We start from the raw sequence: 25,491 nt of genomic DNA on the forward strand, positions 1-25,491 counted from the left end.
GGAAGGAAGGAAGGAAGGAAGGAAGGAAGGAAGGAAGGAAGGAGAGAGAAAGAAGAAAGAAAGAAGAAAGAAAGAAAAAAGAAAGAAAGAAGAAAGAAAGAAAGAAAGAAAGAAAGAAAGAAAGAAAGAAAGAAAGAAAGAAAGAAAGAAAGAAAGAAAGAAAGAAAAGGTGATTTGAGCAACATAATGCATCTAGTGCATCTAGATCTGTACTCTCCAATACAGCAGTCAGCCACTAGCCATGTGTAGCATTGGGCACTTGGAATGTAGCCAGTCTGAATGGATCCACAAGCAGAAAATCACATCAGATTTCAAAAACTTAGGATGAAAAAATAATATTGTATTAGTCCATTCTTGTGTTGCTATAAATAAATACACGAGATTGAGTAATTTATAAAGAAAAGAGGTTTAATTGGCTCATAGTTCTGCAGGCTGCACAAGTATGGCGCTGGCATCTGCTAGGCTTCTAAGCAGGCTTCAGGGAGCTTTTATTAATGGTGGAAGGTGAAGCTGGAGCAGGCATGTCACACAGCCCAAGTAGGAGCAAGAGAGTTCTACACACTTAAACAGCCAGATCTCGTGAGAACTCACTCCCTATTTCGAGGACAGCACCAAACCATGAGGGATCCACCCTCATGGCCCAAACACGATACTACTCAGGGATATTTCCTAAAGACTGACATAGTTTAAGGATTTTTAAAAAAACTTTACAATAGCAATAAAAGTAACAAAGTCTACACAGTCAAATGAAAGTGATTTGAGGCTGGATGCGGTCCCAAATTAATTAATTTAATTTTAATTAAATTAAAAATGTCCCCCCCCCACCAGGCCCCACCTTCCAACACTGGGGATTACATTTCAACATGAGATTTAGGGGGGACAGACATCCAAATGATATCAAATATTTATCTCAATAATTTAAAAATATCAATCACATGTTAAAATGAAAATATGTTGGATATATTGAGTTAGATAAAACTTATTATTAAAATTAATAGTTTAGGTTTTAGTTTTCTTCTTTGTTTTATGTTTTAAACTGTAGCTACTAGAACATTTAAAATGACCTGTGTAACTCACATAATATTTTTATTGGACAATGGCTGGTGTAGACTTCTCTTTTCTTTCTTTCTTTCTTTTTCTTTTCTTTCTTTTTTTTTTTAAGGAGACAGGGGTCTCACTCTATTACCTAAGCTAGAGTGCAGTGGCATGATCATAGCTCACTGTAGCCTTGAAGTCCTAGGTTCAAGGGATCCTCCCACCTGAGCCTCCTGAGTAGCTAGAACTATAGGCAGGCACCACCATGGTGCCCGGCTAATATTTAAATTTTTGGTGTAGAGATGGGGTCTCACTGGGTTGGTCAGGCTGGCCTCAAATTCCTGGGCTTAAGTGATCCTCTGGTCTCAGGCTCCCAAGTAGCTGAGATTACAAGTGTGAGCCACCATGCCTGGCTAGACATTCTTTATAGTTGTGGTTTAAGAAAGCTTTGGTTTCAATAATCTTTCCTGAAGGTTTATGTTGAAGTTCTCAGAAATCAGGTGGCATTTGGATGGCAGCCATGTTGATTTATGCTGTGCTACGATGTCCCTCACTGCTAGAGAAGCACGAGATGTCCATACTGGTTGGTCTGTGTGCTGTATTGTCCTCCTTGGCCAGCTGCCCCTGGAGACCACGCCTGCGAAGAAGCAAGGACCAGTCTTCCAAAGTGGCCCAGTTGTTCCTCCCTTTCATACTCAATAATTACAGAGCATCCACCAGCCAAGGCACAGGTTCAGCTCAGTGAAGGATGGCCAAGTTCCGGGAGGCAATGTAGAGTAAAGCCGAATGAGAGGTAAAGCTGGGACTGGGCTCCAGGTGCAGTGGCTCACACCTGTAATCCCAGCACTTTGGGAGGCCCAGGCAAGCAGATCATGAGGTCAGGAGTTTGAGACCAGTCTGACCAACATGGTGAAACCCCTGTCTCTACTAAAAATACAAAAATTAGCTGGGTGTGGTGGCACGCGCCTGTAATCCCAGCTACTCGGGAGGCTGAGGCAGGAGAATTACTTGAACCCAGGAGGTGGAGGTTGCAGTGAGCCGAGATCTCGCCACTGCACTCCAACTTGGGCAACAGAGCAAGACTCCAACTCAAAAAAAAAAAAAAAAAAAATTAAAATTAAAAAAAGCTGGGAATGGGAAGGCAAGTCATCCTCAGACAGACCAGGCCGAGGAAGAAAGGTACTTCAGGGAGGGGAAGCCCAGTGCTAGCTGCAGACATGAGAATGCCCAAGAGCCTAGTGAGAGGTGGTCTGGAAGGTGCAGAGAATCCTTGCAAGAGAGGAAGAAATGGGGTAGGCTCTGGAGGGCTTGGGGGCTAGGCTAAGAAGCCAGGTAAACACTTCTGCTAACCTTTTAACTTCAGGCATTCCTTTCTATAAAAGTGTGCTCTTACTAGAGGGACTGGTACTCACTAGAGTGACTAGAAAGTTTGCCCAGGACAGTCCTGATTTAGGCCTGTTGTCTCAGTTAATTATTATTATTATTATTATTACTATGATTATAGAGGCGGGGTCTCACTACGTTGCCCAGGCGGGTCTTGAATTCCTGGGCTCAAGTGATCCTTCTGCTCCGGCCTCCTAAAGTGCTGGGATTACAGGCATGAGCCATCATCCCAGCCTCAATGAATTATTAATAGCACCACTTTTCACTTTCTAGAGGGCCCTTGATCACACAATTCATTACATGTATACATGCATGATGACACATTACGCAACCTGGTGCTGGAGGAGTGGGGCTGATATACCTGGGTTAACAGTGGAAAGTTCCTACCACACAGTTATGTCCCGGAGGGCTGAGATTTGATGCTGGAAATCATCCCAGTCCATGTTATAAACAATAAGGTATCTACAGACTTTTGTTTTTGGCTAAACTTCCATGGATTTGTCCTATGACGCTCCAAGCCAATCCTCCTTTCCTTTTCCCTGTTTTCACTACTGGCATTTCTCCCACTTCCTAGCTGTACAAACCTTTTGGTTACTGTTCAGCAAGTGAGCTGGCCCTGATTCACTCCGACCCATCAGCACCTCGCTTGAGTTCTCTTTCTGGTTTAGTCTGGCTTTTCCCTACTGCGTAATAACACCAGGGTTGGAGTTGTAGGGCACCTTACATCCTATCTTATTAATCCCATAAAATTCGTGACAGAAAAACAATAAGCTTAAGCTTCCTTTTTCCTGATAGCAATCCTGCCATCCACGGTTCATATATTTTAGTATTTGTAACTGTTCCTCTAAAGGACAAAATCACATCCTCACAAAGTGAGAGTGTGTGGATATCACGACATTTAATCCAAATTAACATTTCAAAGAGATGGATGGTTTGGTCAGGTGCTTTTGAAACCACAGTTTCTGTGCTTGTTTATATCTGAAAGTTCAAACTGGATGAATCACCCAGAGGGCAAGTGGCACATGCTATCACCCTTCATCCTAATGACAAACAGATGCCATGAGCAGAGGACGGGGTCCCCTAAGAGGATACCACGGAAGAATAAAATGAATGCCGGAAAAAAAAAACAAAGACCGGTATGATTAGTAAATAGTTCTAAAAGTAGGTGCCAGGGCAATTTAATAAGACCAATGTTCTGATTTGTAAGCAATCTTCTACTTTGGCATTTCAAATTTTTCTTGAAAAATTCAAATGTTCTAAATACAGAGAACTATAACATCCAAGCTCACACCACCTCAAATTGGCAACTAACACATTGTCCTATTTGCTTCAAAATTTTCTTCTTATTAAACATTTAAATTAAAGTTGACTGTTTTTTCACAGATATTATAGGTTAGTGCAAAAGTAATTGTGGTTTTGGTCAATGTCACCAAAACCACAATTACTTTTGCACCAATCTAATAATTTGATTGCTTCTAGCCCTTCCCCCACTTTTAAAAAATTAATCTCAGCTCATTGCAATCTCCGCCTCCCGAGTTCAAGTGATTCTTGTGCTTCAGCCACCCGAGTAGCTGGCACCCAGCTAATTTTTGTATTTTTAGTAGAGAGGGGGTTTTGCCATGTTGGCCAGGCTGTTCTCAAGCTCCTGGCCTCAAGCGATCTGCGTGCCTCAGCCTCCCAAAGTGCTGGGGTTATAGGCTTGAGCCACCGTGCCCAGCCCCCAGCCCATTTTTCATCATATAAGTATATACACACATACACACACATATATATGTATCCATATGCAAGAGTGTTGCTTTCTGTGTGGTAGTCATTTTAACTTTCAATATGCAAAGTTTTGCATTTTGTTTTCAAAATACAAAGTTTTGCATGATACTTTATGATTTTTTACCTTTAGCCATTGTTGATTATGTAAAACTGCTTTATAGTATTCTAATATAGGAATATGCTACATTAGTTTTCATCCATTCTCTTCCTGATAGATAGGCAGGCTGTATTTAATTTTTCACTATCACAAATAAGGCCTCAGTGAGCCTCCTGATACATACCACCTTGTGCATATGTACCCGAAGGAGACTTTCTCTGGAAATACATCCAAAAGTAGAATTACGGAATCGAAGGGAATGAGCATTTTCAACTTGACTAGATCCTGCCAAATTGCTCTCCAAAGTGGTTGTACAATAACAATCACACCCCCACCAGCAGTGTTTGGGTTTTCCTGTTTCTCCACATCTTTGCCAAATTCTGATATTGTCAGACATTAAAGTTGTATCTCCAATTTGGGTTTGCATTTCCCTGGCAACTCGTATGGTGGGGATGCTTTTCACACAGTTAGGGGCCACTTGCGTTTCCTTTTCTGTGAACTGCTTATTCACATTCTTGACCATTTTTCTACTTTGTTTTTTCACTATCTCTTTTTAATGGCATACAAAATGAATTACAAAGAAAACATTTTCTTTTTTATAAAACTTTAAATAAGTTTTATAAAAAACTTATTTCTTTTTTAATGGCATACAAAACGGATTACAAAGAAAACATTTTGTCTGATTTCTCTTTGATTAATCTCACAATGAGATTATTTCCGTCTTTTTAATGACATACCCAATGAATTATAAAGAAAACATTTTTGTCTGATTTCTCTTTGATTAATGTCACAATTGGATTATTCCCATCTCCTACATGGAAAGCGATAAAAAGAATGTGAGGGTGGAACAAGGACCTCCTGAGAAGCCACAGGGTTTGTTTTGTTTTCTCAAGCAAAACAACCCTCACGGCGTTGGCTTATCATTACCAAAAGGTGATACTGTTTTTCTATTCTATTTAATAAAGAAGTCATGTACCAAGCTGGATCCAAGAGCATGGAAAATATCCGGCTCTACTGTGTCTTATTTTCCAGATAAGAAAATGGAGACCAAGACTAAGTCTCCAGAAACACTGGGTGAAGGGGTTGGCAATTAAAACACAGAAAAAGTTTATCTGCTCATTAATTTTCTTCATTAATATGATCTTCATACTAAGATATGCAATAATTAACAACAACAACAACAACAACAAAACCCTAATGTGATCTTCATATGGCTATCATTAGACATCATTAGAACCCGTGCTAGTGATGATGGGCCAAGCAGGGGAGTTTGAGGGCTTCCCTAAAGGATTCAGATAGTAAAAATTTAGGAACTATTGGCTTACGGCATAAAAATGATTAGTAATCCTCTGTCTTCTTATCCATGAAATTGAGGCTTACCCTGAGGCTTGTTTTAAAACAGCGTGGTTTTGTATTTTGTTTAGGAATAACTAAGTTAAAGGATCACTTTATAGCTAGAAAAGCCGGGGGGATTATCTGGGTCAACTCTCCCACTTCCTGGACCTTGCAGTTTGATCTGGAATAAAGCTATGATTCCCCTGATCCCGTCCACGTGTGGGGAACAGCTCTCAGGAGGCAAAGCTGTCAGACAAGAGAACCGGGGAGACAATTTCCTTCAGGAGCCATTTGGAGCCAGGAACGTCACTGAAACACTTAAAACAATCATTCAAGAATGTTTTTTCCCCAGCGGTTTTTAACTTTCATTTCACACAGGAGGTTTCAGCAGATTTGTTTCATGTCCTTGCCTAGATGGTGAGCAGCACTTGTGACCAGAGAGGAAAAGAAACTGAGTTGGATCTTGGTTGCTACGGCAACATCGCTATTTTGATTATGACTGTTTACTGCGGCCCAGTTACATTAAATGTGAGCAGCTAATTAAGATGATGCTTCAAACGTCAACCGTACCTGTAAGAAAATATAAGCACTTTAAAATGACACCAGAGTGTTGCTTGATGCATATTCAGCAGAGAGATAATTCCCCCTTTCCTGGGGAAGCAGAAACCTGATCCTTTTTCCTTCAAGGGGAGGCTGTGGGGCGTCCCACAATCTGTCCAAATCAACAAGTCAGTATTTGGTAGTTTTAAGATTTAAAGAGAAACAGAACAAGATTCCTATCAAAACAGAGCCAGTTTCAGTGTTGACATTTCCAATAAGCCTTTCCCAGAGAAGGGAAACATCTGTAACAGATGAGGAAAGTCTGGCGCTTTTCTATATGCCATAGAATTTTTGTTAGATGTGGATTTTTGTAAACAGATTTCACTCCATATCAAGTCGACATTAAGTATATCTATGAAGTCAGAGAACGGATTGTAAACAAACACACTAGAATTGTACTGATACAGCTGAGCGCTTCCCCTTTAAAGTGATCACCCCAAGGGCTGAGCTCTTATTTGTAAAATGACTTCGCTCAGAACCTGTTGGAGCCCCTTAGGAATCATCTTCACTCCCTCTGGAAGCTTCTTCTGAATGTCCTCATTGGTGACAAATCTCCATCCTCAGGGGGCAGAATTTTCTTTTTAGAAACTGTCAAGGGGCATGAGGAGTGAAATCTGTAAATAAGGTAGGTGATCAAGCAGGATAACACAGTCTGGGGTGAAAAGCAAGGTTTATGTACAAATAAAATTGATTTTCTTATATTACACATGCTGGTTCTCAAAGCAGTTCTGGCAAAGGTATTCTAACATCAGTTCTGTGCAATGCAGGCAACACAGTTTTACTTTCAAATATGTTACCTTGTAAGGTAGGTTTAAGTTCTGGCCTTTGCAAAAATTCATTGCCATAGATCAGAAATCTGGTTTTAGCCTAAGAGATGTCTGTGAGCATGGACTTGGGAAGAAGCCTTGAGTTTGAGTCCTAGCAAGCTCTTTACTGGCTATGTGATCCTGGGCTAGTTACTTTACATCTCTGAATCTCCATGTCCTCATCTATAAGATGGGGATAATAACAGCTCCTATCTCATAGAACTCTTGTGAGGATTAAATGATTTATTAGCATAAAGCCCAGCACATAGTAAGTGCTCAATAAATAAAAGATACTTTATAATTATTACCTTAGTAACAAGAATAGTACTCACGGCAGAGTTGTTAGAGTATTAAAGTACTTGTTCTTTAACATCTGGGATTTTTCAAAGTGAATAGTGAATGCTTCTATTAATATATGTCTGGCCGGGCACGGCAGCTCATGCCTGAAGCTCACCACTTTGGGAGGCCGAGGCAGGCGGATCTCCTGAGGTCAGGAGTTCGAGACCAGCCTGGCCAACATGGTGAAACCCCATGTCTACTAAAAATACAAAACAAATTAGCCAGGCATGGTGGTGTGCACCTGTAGAGGCTGAGGCATGAGAATAGTTTGAACCCAGAAGGCGGAGGTTGCAGTGAGCTGAGATCACACCACTACACTTCAGCTTGGGTGACAGAGTAAGATTCCATCTCAAATATATATATATATGTCTACTACACAGTGATAGACATTGTATTAAAAGGAAACTCCAGACAAACAAGCATTTATTTGCAACTGGAAGGAACATCAACCTTACCAATAGCTACTGCCCCATCCTGGCATTAGAGCTGAAGGGATGAATCATAGTGAATATTACCCATCTCAAAGCAGGAGGACTATGACTATACAGAGGTCCCTGGTGTACCCTCTGCAAAGTAAACATGATCCTAGTGTGGGCAGAAACAGCAGGTGCCTCAGTGTGTGGGAGTGTCAAACACAGAAGCCCAGGCTGGTGGAGTCCTCCAGCCATCCCCAAACACATCCCTCCAAGGGGGACCAGCACCAGGATGTGGGTGGGACTGAAATGACTCAACCTCCAGAGAGCCTGATGGTGGTAGTGATTTTTGTAAGTTGATGACAGCTATAAATCAAGCAAAGAGCTTCAGGAAAAGTTTGAGTTAGTAAATACACTGAAGAAGCAGAAACAGGCAGCATTAAATATAAAACAAAAGACTGTGAAAATAGGCGGAGAAGATCTAGGGTTCACAGAATGACTGCTGGTTGAGTCAGAATCGCAGTGCTGAATCAAACAGGCAAGACGAGAAGGAAACACAATGAAATCAGTTATAGAAGACCATTCTCAACACCCATCCCTCCCATTTACACTTGAGTTTAAGGAGAGCAAAGCTTTGAGCCTTCTCTCCTGAAGCACATAACATTGGAGAACACAGAAAACTCACAGAAACTGGAAAAAAGCCACAAAATTTAAAATTTGCATAATACAACTTATGCAGAAAAGGAATATAGACAGAAGAGAAGTGAAAACTGAGGCTAAGTGACAGAGAAACACGGGTTTGGGATGCACTTGTGTTGGGAGATTTTCTAACATGAGTTATTAAGGGCTAGAAGTGAGGCACACAGGAATTGAATTTCCACCTTCATGAGGATACCTCTAGTGTGGTCACGGAAATAGTTACTTATTTTTGACAAAATAATATGTGGACAAGATCTTCTGAAAATCCTTCCTGTTACCAAACATCTAAAAATGCTGGATAAAATATTTTGAAAATCTTTTAAAATGCATGACTGAGCTGGTAACAAAGCAAGGAAAGCCCATAGAGACCAAAAGCAAAATGAGAATAGAAGTTCTGAGAGGTCAGCAAACCCTGAGCTGGTGTCTAGACCCAGCACGTCAGCTTCAATGTCCACACAGGGCTCAGGACACAAAGCCTAGGGCCATGGCATGGTGGGGGTGCTTAACAAGAAAACACCACATAAAGCTGAGAGCCCTGAAGTTACATCCCCAGAGAAAAAGTGAAGCAGAAAAAAAAAAAAAAAAAACGCTTTGTAAAAGGTTATAGTAAAACAAAACAAACAAAAACTTGTCTTGGCCTTGGCTCTGGGTAGAGAGAGAGAAAAAAAGAAACATCTGCCCCAAGATTTAACCTGATAAAAGAAAAGGAAAAAAAGAAAAAGACAATTTATCATGAGCCGGAACTCACATGTGTTTGTGCTCAAATTGGAACTATTTTTGTGGTCTATAAACCTCCAAGCCAGGTTATTTATTTTAATATGGTTCCAGACTGACATGCCCTCATATGTCTAGTGAAAGCAAGTGTAAACCTTAGAGGGATGTACTTTCAACCAAACAACAAAAGAAACCCTCCACACAGGGTTCCATTAAACATGAGCTCAAAATGCACAGGGGAAAAAAAAATCTACCTTTACTGAGTGGGAGTAAGCAAAAAGAACTAGCAAACAAGACCCACAGAGGCTTCAGATATTGGCGTTAACGCAATCAGGATATAAGGCAAATATGCTTAATATGTTAAAGAAATAAAATAGGAAGTTGAAAGTTTGAGTAAGGAACAAGAGACTACAAGAAATGAACAGGTAAATGAGAAACACAAACAAAAAGCACAATGAAAAAATGTTAAATTACAGAAAAAGAAAAATTACAGTAATAGGCATTTATACCTCAGCAAATAGGTAAAACAAGACTAGAGTCCAATGGAAAGATAATTAGAAAATGAAATCAGAGTTGAAGATATTACTTATAATTTAGCATAGAGAGAGAGATGGAGAAAAAAAAATAAGAGATATGGAAGTCAAAGTGAGATGGTCCAACATGCATGCAATTGGAATTTCAGAAAGAGCTAACAGAGAGAACAAAGGAAAGGCAATGCACAATGAGACAATGAGTTAATGGGTGGGAATTACTCCGAACTGATAAAGCACAAACCCTCAAATTTATTAGTCACAATGTTCTGTAAGCAAGAAGGCAATGAAACAAGACCTTCAAAGTTCCAAGAAAATAATTACCAACTTGGGGACATGCAGTGCAGGCAATGGTGAGGGAGTTAAGACATCAGTCTGGCCAGATCAAGCAAAATAATAAATGTCATAGCCAGATTGCCCTTATATCCAAAGCTCATTTTCTAAAAGTGCTTGAAATAGACAATATTCATAGCACTTAGGCTGATGTACAGTAATTTTATCTGAAGGTAGAGGAAGGAGCTACATAAAATTTCAAGGTTTTCTATTCCTTTGGTGACACGTCTGTTTACTTCACCAAGGTAGTCTAGCTGTCCTTGAAACAGTATTCCAATGCTAGACTTTGATCTCAAATGACATGTGATCATCTTAAAAGTACAGTTCACCTCGATCAGGCATGGTGGCTCACGCCTGTAATCCCAGCACTTTGGGAGGCTGAGGAGGGCGAATCACGAGGTCAGGAAATTGAGATCATTCTGGCTAACACGGTGAAACCCCGTCTCTACTAAAAATACAAAAAATAAGCCAGGCATGGTGGCGGGCACCTGTAGTCCCAGCTACTCGGGAGGCTGAGGCAGGAGAATGGCGTGAACCCGGGAGGTGGAGCTTGCAGTGAGCCGAGATGGTGTCACTGCACTGCAGCCTGGGCTACAGAGCGAGACTCCGTCTCAAAAAACAAAAAAAGTACAGTTCATCTCCATTCTACATTTTGTTTCTGAAAGTTTCATTCCACAATACACTAATTATGCAAAATCATTCAACTTCAAAGTTGTTCTAGGTTGGTTTTATAAAAATTGTAAAGGCTATTAATGTTTTGTAGACAATGTTCTCTTTCTCCAGTCAACTATTTCCATTTGCTTTTTAAGTAACCTTATCTTCCTAACTCAGCTCATGCGTGCTGCTCTAATAGCCTCTGCACTGCAATACTGAGTGTGCAGCCATTGGCCCACAAACGAAGATGTCTATCTCTTTTGGAAAAAAGGGAAAATAATTATTTCTACTCTTCCATGATATTCACTCTTTGAAGAGATCATGAGAAAGAAGCTGTTTAAGCTTAAAGCAGTTAAATGTTCTTTTAGTCAATAAATTATGCCAATCATAAGATAAACAGAGGCAGAAATTATGAGTCATGGAGTTATTACTGATAACATTTACTGCCTTATTAACATTTTAGAATTTTCTGTTATCTAAGGTTCTCCTTAAATTTCATTTCACATATAAATGCATAAACCTAAAAAGGAATACAAATTTGAAGGATGCTATGAAGAAGAAAAGAAACAGAAAATAACCTAATTACACTGGTCTTTCTGGATGACTAAATTTTTTTGACGTCTTAGTATATTTACTGAATATTTGTTTCAGTTAATGGATAAATGAATGAATGAATGAATGAACAAACTAATAAATATTTTTTATTTATGGTTGTAGGTGTTCCATTGACTAAAGCCAGAACAATCCCTAAGAATATTAAAAAAAAAAAAAAAAATAGCAATCCCAATAATGTTCTAAGCACTTTAAATGCCTTACCTTATTACATCTCACAAAACCCTATTAGATACATTGATTCTTCTGGGTTTTTAGTTACAAACAACATAAATCACTTTGGCTGCTTCAAGCAAAAAGACATATTAGGAAACATACAGTTGACATCATTGTTAGGAGGGCTAAGAAACGGACTTTAGGCCTAGCTTTTAGGAATTACTCCTCAGGCTGGGCGCGGTGGCTCACATCTGTAATCTCAGCACTTTGGGAGGCCTAGGCGGGCAGCTTGCCTGAGGTTAGGAGTTTCAGACCACCCTGACCAATATGGTGAAACCGCCATCTCTACTAAAAATACAAAAATTAGCCAGGCATGGTGGCGTGCGCCTGTAGTCCTAGCCACTCAAGAGGCTGAGGCAGGAGAATTACTTGAACCTGGGAGGCGGAGGTTGCAGTGAGCTGAGATCGCAGCCTGGGCAATAGAGTGACACTCCAACTCAGGGGAAAATAAAAAGAGGAATCACTCCTCAAACCACTCAGTAGAACTGAATGGCCAAAGGCGCTGTTGCCTTGATCACTATTAAAAACCTAAAGAATTAGAAAGCTGCTGGTTCAGATGTTGCTCCAAACTAACAATCTGGAAGCTTCCCAATAAAAAAGCTGACTGTTAAATCAGGACACTATCACTACAGTGACTAGTTCCAGAACCATGCTGCCTCTGCCACTATCCATACCAGCAAAAAATGAAGGTCCTATGTCCCATCTCTCATTCCACACAATCTAGGTCTGAATTCAAAGGTTTATGGAAATGCATTTGGTTAACAAACCCTGAACACTAGCTTCAATGGATTCTGGAAATGGAAAATTTCTACTCTCTGTAAGATTAAAAAAAAAAAAAAAAAAGTCAAGCTAAAAGGGGATTGGAATAGGTATTGAGTGGACTAATCGATAGATTCACAAATTATGAAACTGAGGCACAGAGATTAAGAAACTTGTTTAAAGGCATGTAGCTAGCTAGCTAAGTGGCAGAACCAGGATTCAAACTCAAGAAGTATGGCTCCAAAGACTAATAAAGCATGTAAGAAAATAACAATATGGTGAACAGGCAAGCTCATGGGGATGAAATCTCTAGTCATGCATACTTTTGCTCATAAATAGCAACTTCTAATTTACTGTACTCAATTATCCTGCTATCACCTCTAGGAATTAAAAGTCTCACAGTTTCTCATTCAAAGTGCAAACAGATGTCATTAATTTACTTGAGCATTTTATTCTGGTCTAGAAAGTGTTCTCAGTATTGTGGGGGTGCAGGGGCAACCTGAAAAAGGTTCTTCCACCAAACAGTGACTGGAGACATCCATTCCCAGGCTTCGATAACCACCTCCAACTCCCAGCTCCTCACGTTAGTTCCATGGCACAGATGAAAAGAATACTTAAAAGTATCCTGAAGTTATTTTAGGACATCTTACTGGAACATTTTAATGGAACATCTTACTAATCCTACATCAACAAAGTTTGGGAAGCTATGTTGGATGCAATAGAATGACAGTTATTTAGCCTCTGCTTTGGAAAGTTTACCATTCTATAAGCTTTTATAGTCTAGAAAGCTTGAGACTAAAGCTTGTAGTGTATTCTGTGTTATCTGAACCTGTGCTTCCACACATCTGTGGTATACTTTGGTCTGCTTTTCTATCTTTTTCTCTCTCTCTCTTTCTCTTTCTCTCTCTCATCTATCTAATTTATCCATTCATCCATTTCTCCATTTACCCACTCATCTCTCTATGACCCAGATATCAGAATAAAAACACTAAACTGTATCAAAAATAAATATATCAATATGTATAGGCTAAAGCTGGAGAGGAGTGAGAAGGGTCAGTTTCAATCACAGGATAGAAATGTTGAATGTGGCCGGGCGCGGTGGCTCAAGCCTGTAATCCCAGCACTTTGGGAGGCCGAGTTGGGCGGATCACGAGGTCAGGAGATCGAGACCATCCTGGCTAACCCGGTGAAATCCTGTCTCTACTAAAAAATACAAAAAAAAAAAAAAAAAAAACTAGCCGGGCGAGGTGGTGGGCGCCTGTAGTCCCAGCTACTCGGGAGGCTGAGGAGGAGAATGGCATAAACCCGGGAGATGGAGCTTGCAGTGAGCTGAGATCTGGCCATTGTACTCCAGCCTGGGCGACAGAGCAAGACTCCGTCTCAAAAAAAAAAAAAAAAAAAAAAATGTTGAATGTTCCCCACAAAGGAGAATGTGACAGCTATTTTTTAAAAGACTGTAATTTTCAGCAGAGATCCTTCTAGGGGCAAAGAAAAGAGAAAATGTTTCATTTGACATGACAAGTTATAAAATGCAAATCTGCCAGTTTTGGAAGGGTAAATATTTGCTGAAGATTAAGTACATGACAAAGGTACGTCATTAAATCTAAAGAAATTAAAAAGCTCAATTTAATATCACATGCATCTACTCCATTTTTAATAAGCATACAACCTCAACAAGCATGAGCCACAGTCCAATCTATCTCCATGGTGTAGGAGGAAATGATAAATATCTTCAGCATGACTTCCAACAAGGTGAGTCTGAGTTAATTACTCCAGGAGCAAGTTAAAACGGATTTAGTTAAACAAATGAGCCTGACAAGGACGTCAGCCACACGCTGGACAAAATTTAATATTAATCAAATGTACATCAAACTATCAGTGACATGTACACAGAAGCAGGGCTCCTTAAAACTTATCTTATTTATTTATTGGGATGGAGTCTCGCTCTGTTGCCCAGGCTGGAGTGCGGTGGCACCATCTCAGCTCACTGCAAGCTCTGTCTCACTGCAACCTCTACCTCACAGGTTCGAGCAATTCTCCTGTCTCAGCCTCCCAAGTAGCTGGGATTATAGGACCCCGCCACCACACCCAGCTAATTTTTGTATTTTTAGTAGAGATGGGGTTTTGCCATGTTGGCCAGGCTGGTCTTGAACTCCTGACCTCAGGTGATCCGCCTGCCTTGGCCTCCCAAAGTGTTGGGATTATAGGCATGAGCCACTGCACCCTGCCAAAATTTATCTTTAATTCATAACTAATTTTTATTTTTATCTACATAATATATACTCACAGCTTTTAAAAGTTAGATGAGACTAAAAGTCTTACAGTGAAAAAAGAATAGGTTTCTATTCCTCCCATTCTCCTTTCCATTCCCCAGAATCTACCACTCCAACTTACTATTCCTTTTGGCTTTTAAAATCTTTATATGTCTAATTAATATGCTCATATATGATAATGTATCAGCTTTAGACATTATGTGTTGACATCCTATTACAACAGGTAAGAATTTAAGTCTCAGGCACACACATGCACACAAACTCATATACGCACAGATACACAGGTGCTTCCTTTGTCCCATTCTCTAAATATGCTCATATCCAATTTTCATTCGAGCAATATTCAGTGTTTATACTATTATAACGATACAAAGATTGATCACTACTAAATGTACTATGCTTCATTTATTGTACGATGTTATTGTTTCTGTGGTAAATAGGTATTTCTTTTCAACCTTTGCCTGCTTTGTTTTGTAACTACAGCTGATCCTTGAACAATGTGGGTTTGAACTGTGCAGGTCCACTTATATGAGAATTCTTTTCAATAAATATATTGAAAAATGTTTTGGAGATTTGCAACAATTTGAAAAAACTTGCAGACAAACTGCGTAGCCTAAAAATATCGAAAAAATTAAGAAAAATTAGGTATGTCATGAATGTGTAAAATATATGTAGATACTACTCTATTTATGTTGTTAATCCACTGTCATATTAGCTGTAAGGCTTCTGGTAAACAGTAGGCTATTAGTAGTTAAGGTTTTGGGGAGTCTATACAGCCATAAAAAGGAATGAGATCATGTCCTTTGCAGGGACATGGATAGAATTGGAAGCCATTATCCTCAGCGAACTAATGCAGGAACAGAAAACCAAACACCGCATGTTCTCACTTACAAGTGGGAGCTGAATGATGAGAACACATGGGCACATGGAGGGGAACAACACACAGCCGGGCCTGTCGGAGGTAGGGGGTGGGTTGGGGGAGGGAGAACATCAGGAAGAACAGCCAGTGGATGCTGGGCTTAATACCTGGGTGATGGAATGACCTGTGCAGCACACCACCATGACACACGTTTACCTATGTAACAAACTTGTACATCCTGCACATGTAACCCTGAGCTTACAATAAAAGTTAAAGAAAAAAAAAGGTTTTGAGGAGTCAAAAATTATTGCAGGTGGTGGGTGGAGGGGAGGCCAATACTCCTAAACCCTGTGGTGTTCAAGAGTCAACTGTATCCTAATTTTACCCATATCCTCCAATAGCCTCTCAATACAAATTTCCACATGTCAGCCTGTTGGGATAGTTCCTCAGGACCCCAGCCCTCCCGGTAATGTCCCCCTGAGAATCTTGTCCTATTGCTCCACTTGGCCTGGCTGCCCTCCAGGCCTGCTCCATAGCCGCTGACTTGGGCCCCACTCGGTTCCACTCCTACATTTCTTGTATGATTTCTAGGATGCTTTCCTCTGCCCCATTGCCCCATTTGCCATTTTTTTGTTTGTTTGTTTCATTTTTTATTTTTTTTTTATTTTTTCAGATTTCTCCAATTCCATCCTTGTCCCTGTTTCTTTCAAGTTCTTTATTTATTANAAAGGTTTTGAGGAGTCAAAATTATTGCAGGTGGTGGGTGGAGGGGAGGCCAATACTCCTAAACCCTGTGGTGTTCAAGAGTCAACTGTATCCTAATTTTACCCATATCCTCCAATAGCCTCTCAATACAAATTTCCACATGTCAGCCTGTTGGGATAGTTCCTCAGGACCCCAGCCCTCCCGGTAATGTCCCCTGAGAATCTTGTCCTATTGCTCCACTTGGCCTGGCTGCCCTCCAGGCCTGCTCCATAGCCGCTGACTTGGGCCCCACTCGGTTCCACTCCTACATTTCTTGTATGATTTCTAGGATGCTTTCCTCTGCCCCATTGCCCCATTTGCCATTTTTTTGTTTGTTTGTTTCATTTTTTATTTTTTTTTTATTTTTTCAGATTTCTCCAATTCCATCCTTGTCCCTGTTTCTTTCAAGTTCTTTATTTATTAGTCTTGGTCTTTATATTTTTTAATAGAGGATTTCCTCAAATAGCTGGTGATTTTTGGCTGTGAGTTCAGATCTAAGGGTGAGGCATTAAAATGCTCATTGGAAGCTCTTGCTATGGGTAGGGCTTATGGTCTGGGGAGTTTCATATAGGATAACTGAACTGTTTTTCCAGAGAGGGATCCTCCCACATCCTGACTGGCCAGTGACAAGTGAGGATGGTGTTTTAGATAGGAAGGCCCAGGAGGAGAAGGTAGCATTGAATCAGAGACATAAATGCAAGGAGGGAGCAGGCAATGCGAATATCTGGGGCAGGCAGGTTCCAGGCAGAGGAAATGGCAAAGGCCATGAGATGGCAACAGCTTTGCAAGGGTGAGAGACCACTGTGGCTAGAGCCATGGGAGCAAGGGGAAGTGTAGGAGGGAGGACATGCACTTCTGGTATATGGAAACAACTTTCACACAGACCTTGTCAGGGACATTAAAAAGCCAAATATTAAAATATTCCATAATATTTTGTAAAAATGAATTGGAATCATTTTTTACAGTATTTGACATCAGACATGGAAAATCACTGCTGATTTGTCTTGGTTTGGTTAATCAGGCAGGCTAACAGTTTTGTGCAATTATCTACTCTGCTCAACACTGAAGATGCTGAAAAATAAAAAATCGGTATCTCATAAACATTTACACTAGAGACTCTCTGAATAAGACATAAATCCATACACACATCTCGGTTCAACCAAAGGAAGCAGCTCATGTTGTTGAGAAAAATCAAAAGATTAAAAAAAAAAAAAAAAAAAGGTTGTCAAGGCAACGAGAAAAAAAAAGACAGAAAATAGTTTCTATCTCAACTACTGTTACATAGAGAAGCTGAATAACTCCTGGCCCTGCTTTGGAAGTTTTATTTAACCTCTGATCATTTTAGTAGATGAGGCATGAATGGAGAATCCAGGGGCAACTTGGTAGCATAAAGCCACTTAGGAAAATGTGAGCTCTGTGGTTTACAGGTGAAGACAGGAGAATGATTTTCTTTCTCTAACAATTTTTCTGCAACTTTTCCTGTATGACACAATTTTGCAGAGAATTTCCATTTATCAGCTAGATACCAAATGGTTATTGAGAGACCAGAAGGTCAAATAACTTGTTGGAGGATTTCCAGATCCTTCTCTTTGAATTTCTGTAATTTCAGAGAATGACTCAGAGTTGACTTTAAAGGCCATCTGTGCTCCTCCACCAGCCCCCCTGCTGAAAGCCCTGGCACTCACATGCTGCCAAACACATTCTCAACTCTCCGCTTCCCTGTTTTCTTCACCTGGAGGACTCCACTGTTCCCTGGGGACGCTGTGCCCATTCCCTCCCCTAGGAAGCCTTCCCCAGTTCCCTAGGTAGAGCTGGCCAGCCCCCACCCCAGCTCCTGCAGTGCTCAGTAGATGGTACTTGGCAGGTCTTGCCTCCCACTGAATATCTGTGTTTGTCTGGTTTCTTATGGCACTGGGACTTCCCAGAGGCAGGGACCCTGTTCCAGCTATGGTCTCCTGGCACAGTGTGATGGTAGGTATTTTTTAAGTGATTGAGAATGAATGAATTAGTATATAGCCCTAGCTTTGAATGTGAAAGAACAATCCCAAATCACCATCAACACAACTAGTGGGAAGAATCTAGAAAGCTAGATAGTACAAAGGGGAGGCAAATGTGTCTGTTCCCACCTCAACCCCTAGCCAGCAGTGTAGAGCTAGACTTCTCTTATTTCCCAAACTGTGTCTGCAGAATACCACCTATGTCCTCAGAGACGGTTGTGGGGGTTCCGTGAAAAAAAGGGATTCCATTTTCTAATAAGTTTGAGAAGGGTGGCCTGCTATCATCTGAATGTGTTCCCCCCATTCATGTGTTGAAATCCTAACAGCCAAGGTGATGGTATTAAGAGGTAGGGCCATTGGGAGATGATTAGGTCATGAAGGAGGAGCCCTCATGAATGGAACTCATAAAGGAGACCCCAGAAAGCCACCCTGCCCCTTCCACCATGTAAAGGCACTACTAGAAGATGCCCTCTGTGAACCAGGAAGTGGTCTTCACCAGATGCTGAATCTGTTAGCACCTTGATCTTGGATTTTCCAGCCTCTAGAACTGTAAGAAATAATATTCTATTGCTTATAAGCCACATCATCTACAGTATTTTATAATAGAAGCCCAAATAGACTAAGACACAGGGTGAAAAATATTGAACAGATCTTTATCAAAGACCTTTGCACAACAGTATCTAGCCCACAGAACTATAAGAGGATGGGATGAAGCAATGCAGGCAAAGTGCTACTAAGCTTGAGTAATACTAACTACTGTTTTCATTACCATTACTCTTCTCCAACATCTATACTCTGAAGATTGTGTTTTCACATTGAGGACAGAGTACTTTTAATTAAAAAAACAAAAAATGAATGCTACTTGACTCAGCTCATTCGTCAAATTAGAATGCAACCCAGCTGGATGAGTTTGTAACATTTTTTGCCTATATTATTATACAAATAATCTCTTTCCTAAGTTCCTCAGCATAAAAGTCACACATGCTAATTTCTCTATTGAAAAAATTAACTTGGAAAAGTTATACTGGAAGAGAAGGACTCACAGGATAGGAGAACCCACTCCTGGAGGCAGGAAGCCTCTTCCGTAAACCTTTCTCCTGGAGGCAGGGAGCTCTGTTTCCTGCTGCGTCCTGACACCCTCCCGGCCTCCAGGAGAAGGCTCAGACAGGAATGGTAGCTCCCAATCTGCTTTCCCCAAAATTGAGCACTGTTCACTGACAATCAGCAGAACATAAATATCACATTTACAAACTAGGCAGATATCTGGATCCTAAGGGTCACAAAGCTGAAGGGAATTAAATGTAAATACCACTTGAAGTTTCGTCTCCTCAGTGCCAATGACAGAAGTATTATCTGAGATGAATGGGGTTCCAGGAGAGAGGGTTATAGGACCACTTTAGGTAACTGAATGGAGGCCAAGCATTAGACCAAACGGAAATGACAAAGATGTGAATGTAAATTATGTTTCTTTTCTCTTTTCTGGACAACTATTTCACCCCCTGCCTGTCCCCTCTCTCTTTCTCTCTCTTTTTCTCCCTATCTCTGCCTAGACATGAATCCAAATTATATTTCTTTTCTCTTTTCTAGACAACTATTCTCTCTGTCTTTCTCTATTTCTTCCTGTCTCTGTCTCTCTGTCTCTCCCTCTCTCTGTTTCTCCCTGTCTCTGTCTCTCTCTGTCTCCCTCTTCCTACAGGCAGCAGGTCACTAAGTTAGATAGACTCTGTTCAGGACAGACAGTAATTTATAGCAACATAATTAAACAGAGGCCTAGAGAGATAATGCAAATGTCACATTGCCCTCAACCAGAGCAGAGCAGAACAAACAAAACAATGTACCCATTAAGATCTTTTAAAGGTCAGGAGAAACAGTCTGTCGGGGTTGCAGGAGTGATTTTTTTTTCTTACCAATGAACAACCTCATCTAAATGAGTTTTACTTCAATATTTCGAAAGTCTGAAATAATCTGTACACCAAACCCCTGAGTCATGAGTTTACCTATGTAACAAACCTTCACATGTACTCCTCAACCTAAAATACAAGTTAAGGTATTAAAAAATATTTCAGGAGTCTAAAGCAAAACTGGGGACAAGCTCAGAGGAGTCTAGAGGAAAAAAAGTCAAAAAGGAGAGAAGCCGAGGAGTCTATTTTAGGACTGTTTCAGGAGTCTATTTTTAGGAGGAAAGAACAAGAGTACTAGCACTGTATAGTGTATGCACCAGGAGCAGAGGACACGTCAGCCATGCAACACTGGCCAGTCACCGCATGGTTCCAGAAACGTAAGAAACAGCACAGCCTTGCACAACTGCTCAGACACCCTCTACCTGGAAAAGCAAATCTGTTATAATCTCAGGAGAGGACTAGGATTAATGGGATTTTTAGGTCTAAAATATGTTGGATACCTGCTTTTTTCCCCACTATTTATTTATTGATTTATTATTTTGATTTCCAACTTTTAAGTTCAGGGGTACACATGCAGGGTGAGCAGGTTTGTACGATCCCTGCTTTCATGATGAGACTGAGGATGATTATGTGAATAAACTGCATGGTTTTACCCCAGAAGAATACTACTTTTCGTGATTTGGAGCATAATGTATATACCAGCCAAACTAATCTTAAAAATGTAAGCAGTAGCTGGGTGTGATGACACATGTCTATAGTCCCAGCTATTCAGGAGACTGAGGCAGGTGGATCACTTGAGCCCAGGAGTTTGAGACCAACCTGTGCGACACAGCAAGATCCTGTCTCTAAAAAAGAAAATTAAATAAATAAAATTTAAGTGGTGAATAAGAGGAGCTGAGTTACAAATTATGGCATACTATTTTTCTGCAAGACATAAAAGCCCCGATCTTAATCCAAGTTATCCAAAATCCTTTGTATTTGGAATAAAGAAAACCAAGGTGGCAACATGTGCAGTTCCACTCTGCCCGAAGAGCTTTTAACAATGTGGAGAAGTTTGTCTCCTGGATTCACTTCCATTGTTCTCAAGAAATGAAGAGAGGCCCGGCACGGAGGCTCGTGCCTGTAATCCCTGCACTTTGGGAAGCCAAGGCGGGCAGATCACTTGAGGCCAGGAGTTTGAGACCAGCCTGGCCAATATGGTGAAACCCTGTCTCTATTGAAAATACAAAAATTTGCCTGGCGTGGTGGTGCACGTTTGTAATCGAAACTACTTGGGAGGCAGAGGTGGGAGGATCACTTGAACCAGGTAGGCGGAGGTTGCCAAGATAGCTCCACTGCATTCCAGCCTGGGCAAAAGAGCAAGGCTCTGTCTCCAAGAAAGAAATGAAAAGAAAGGGTGGGGAACAGGGGGCAGAGAGCATGAAAGCACATGTATTACAGGAAAAGCCAAAGAAGAAAAAAAAAAAAAATAGTAAGACCTTCCCTCTGTAGAAGGATTAAGAGTGTTTATCTTTTTCTTCTTTGTGCTTTTTTCACATTTCCTAATCTTCTACAATGAACATGTAAACAAGAAGATTGAAAGAGAGAGAGATCAAAGGGATTTGAAAAGTCGAATGGAGACAACTCCAGGGAAGCAACACAACTACTGTCACTTAAAAGCAAATCTTTGCTGCTGCCTCAGGTAGGGCCTCTGTTCATTTTCCTATTTCTTCAAGGCCACAGTCCATCACTTGCCCAGTATTTATTAAACGTTTGCCAAATGCTTGACCCTGAATGGAGATGTGAAAGGTGGGCTGTTGGCTTCAACAAACTTGTGGTCAAGGAATATTCAAAAGAAACACAATACCTAGAGCGCTATTAACTGCTAAACTAGGTACTTTTGATGATGGCTGTAAATCAGAGCTTACAGAGAACAGAAGCTAGAGGTGCTATAAAGACTTCACTGAGCCAGGAAACCCGAGTTGATCCCCAAAGGAGGTGGGGAGTTGGATAAATGCTTACGGTTCTTCAAAAAATGACCATGGCTAGGCTGAAGTATCTCAACAGTTTCTTTTGGTAAGTAGTAAAGTTCTGCTTAAAGACAATTAAATACTTGTGTGACCTTTAACCTTGGATCACTGTCATTTTAAATGGTGTGCACTGCTATGGTGTTCTTTTTCTCATAAGTCAGCACAAAACACCCACCTAGGGGTGAAGCACAGAAGGATGGTGACCAACTCTTCCTTAAATTATTGCAATGCCTTATTTTCAAACTGATTTTTTTTTTTACTTTTTATTAAATTATAACATGCATACATCAAAGTGCCTAATACATAATATAGTCCCTAAAAAATTCAATAAATAAAATTTAAGCGGTAATAAGAGGAGCTGAGTTACAAATCACAGTATATACTATTCATGGTATACTAAATCATAAGCGCTATCAATTTTCACTAACTGAGTATACCCAGCATAATCAGCACTGAGATCAAGAAACAGAATAGCACAGAACCCCAGAAGACCTCCTTGTGCCACCTTTCAACTATTACCTTCTAAGAGTTACCACCATTCTAACACCTACATTGCTTTGCCTTTTTTTTTTTTTTTTTTTGAGACAGAGTTTTGCTCTTGTTGCCCAGGCTGGAGTGCAGAGGCACGATCTCGGCTCACTGCAACCTCCGCCTCCCGGGTTCAAGCGATTCTCCTGCCTCAGCCTCCCGAGTAGCTGGGATTATAGGCATGCGCCACCATGCCCGGCTAATTTTGTATTTTTAGTAGAGACGGGGTTGGTCATATTGGTCCATGTTGGTCAGGCTGGTCTAGAACTCCCAACCTTAGGTGATCTGCCTGCCTTGGCCTCTCAAAGTGCTGGGATTACAGGCGTGAGCCACCGCGCCTGGCCACACTGCTTTGTCTTCTATATTTTATATAAATGGAATCATGCAGTATGTAATCTTTGCTATCTGGTTTCTTTCACTCAACCTTATATGCATACAGTGGCAGTCTGTTCATTTTCAGTGATGAATAATATTCCATGATGTGAACACACCACCATTTATTTATCTGATGTTGGGCATGTATATAGTTTCTAGTTAGGGCCGTTATAATGAGTGTTACTGTGACTATTTCAGTGCATGTCTCTCCATGAACATAAGGATGCATCTGAGGTACTTACCTGGGAGTAGAACTACTGGGTTGCAGGGTATATATATATATGTTCATCTTTGAAGATACTGCAAATAGGTATAACAGCTTATCTGAGAACTGAGGGCCCAGTTCTGCTTTTGCCTGCTTTTTGTCCTAATGATGGGGTTCTATACTATATCTGCACTAAATCTGATCTTCTATCACCCAGACGGAAAGACCCCAAAACCATTCTATTGCATCTACCTTAAAAATATTATCTTCAGCCGGGCGCGGTGGCTCACGCCTGTAATCCCAGCTCTCAGGGAGGCAGAGGCGGGAGGATAGCTTGAGCCCAGGAGTTCGAGACCTGCCTGGGTAATACAGCGAGACCCTGTTCTCCACAAAAAGGAAAAAAAAAAAAAAAGACAAAAAAAAATATTATCTTCACAGATATTGTCGATTTTTTTTTTCCTAAAGAAGAGGCTGTTAACCAGGAAGGGTAGAATAAATTATACTGTAGTTCAAGGCAAATTCTATTATAAAGGACAAGCTGCCTAGCAAAACACAACTTATAATTACATTTAACTTCAAAATAAATCAAATTATTCATACAAACCCAAGCACTCACTGGCAAATTAATGAAAAACATGACAGTATTGAGCTTTTAATTGCTTCTATACAAACCCCCAAACTTAAATTTAGGTTACTAAGGCCGAAAAGAGGCAATTAATTTGCAACAAATGCATCTGTAAAAACCTGTTACAACATGGCCGCAGAGTACATCTTCTCCAGGTTTATAAAGACCATCTGCCCAATTTTTTGCAGGTTTTCCTTTAGATAATCCTATTTAGACAGTCCCTCCAAACTAATTGCTTTTTTGCTTTTTGAGGGGAGAGGGAGATTAGTATCATTTTTCCAATATCTCCAGTATATAAGCTTCATAAGAGCTCTGTTATCTCAAATTCTGAGTTTAATTTCCTTTCCAGAACATATTTGTCAGAATATTAAACCTCAAATAAAAAGATTAGTGAGTAGGGCTTAAATAAATTAAGGCTTGTAGGCTATGTTGCTACTTTCTGTTTCCAAAAGATAATCTTTTTCCTGTTATTAAACATCATTTGTGACCTTTAAAAATAACTCCCTGAACTCATTAATTAATAATAAAATCTGGCCAGGCATGATGGCTCACACCTGTAATCCCAGCACTTTGGGAGGCCAAGGCGGGCAGACAGATTGAGCCCAGGAGTTGAGACCAGCTTGGGCAACATAGTGAGTCCCTGTCTCTACATAAATAATTCAAAAAATGAGCCAGGCATGGTGGTGCATGCCTGTAGTCCTGGCGACTCAGGAGGCTGAGGTGGGAGAATCACCTGAGCCTGGGGATGTTGAGGCTGCAGTGAGCCAACATTGCACCGCTGCACTCCAGTCAGGGTAACAAAGCAAGACCCTGTCTCAAAACAATAATAATAATAGAATCTGGCTAGACTATCACATTAGTGAAATGATATAAAATGACATAAAATCATGCCAATTTTCAATTTTAAAACCTGATAATGCCTATTACACATTTTCAAAATTACTAAATTGATTTGAAACGGTACAAACTACAATCAAATATATTTTACTTGGCACCATCAATTTAAGAAACTGCAGATCAGCACAATAAGGACAGTGAAATGAGAAGCAAAATAATTGCAGAAAAAGAATAATTCCTCCAATATTACTATATTCCCTATGGTGACAGAAGGAAAAGGAAATTTGTTCTTCTTGGTATAAGACCTACTTCCACACAAGTGGAAAAGGTGGCTGCACTAATGATGGAGGAATGGGGTCCTCAAGAAATGACTCCTCCTAGCAGTAGGAAATGGTTTGAGGGGCATGGAAAGAACGTCATAGGCCCTTCCATGGCACCTAGAGTCTCCACTCTACAGGCCTCTAAGGTTACAATATGTTATAACGTATTATGACCAACATATTTATTCATTCAACAAACAGCTATGAAAGACCTATTATGTACTACACACTGTTCTAAGTTCTGGAGACTCTGTGATGACTAACACAGATATGGCCCCTGCCCTTATGGAGTTAAAGATCTAGAAGAGGAGGTAGAACCCAGGATAAATAATTATAGAGATAAATTCTAGTAAGTGACACAAAGGGTGTCCCCAGAGGAGACAAGAGTGACTAAATCTAGATGTATGTTGGGGGGAGGCATGTCAGGGAGTGACTTGGTTACACCACCTTTAACCAAGTAAATGATATTCATTGTACCCTTGCATCAGTCATTTCAGTACAACTAATTTTTTTTTTTTTTTTTTTT

General features: G+C 40.4%; 1 protein-coding gene across 5 annotated transcripts in view; it reads right to left on the reverse strand.

The window, feature by feature from the left end:
* The window catches only part of SHLD1 (shieldin complex subunit 1), a 123,884-nt gene that overhangs the window by 13,959 nt on the left and 84,434 nt on the right, over nucleotides 1-25,491 (reverse strand). The window contains exon 3 of one of the 5 annotated variants that reach the window (XM_017877856.1): nucleotides 5,330-6,187. The exons of the other annotated variants lie outside the window; for them this stretch is intronic. Coding sequence (XP_017733345.1) covers nucleotides 6,171-6,187 — 17 coding nt within the window. The 3' untranslated portion in view covers nucleotides 5,330-6,170. Of the gene's footprint in view, nucleotides 1-5,329; nucleotides 6,188-25,491 lie in introns of those variants that run through there. 5 annotated transcript variants of the gene reach the window in all.

The sequence above is a fragment of the Rhinopithecus bieti genome, unplaced genomic scaffold (assembly GCF_001698545.2).
Source record: "Rhinopithecus bieti isolate Rb0 unplaced genomic scaffold, ASM169854v2 scaffold_65, whole genome shotgun sequence".
Classification (NCBI taxonomy): Eukaryota; Metazoa; Chordata; class Mammalia; order Primates; family Cercopithecidae; genus Rhinopithecus; species Rhinopithecus bieti.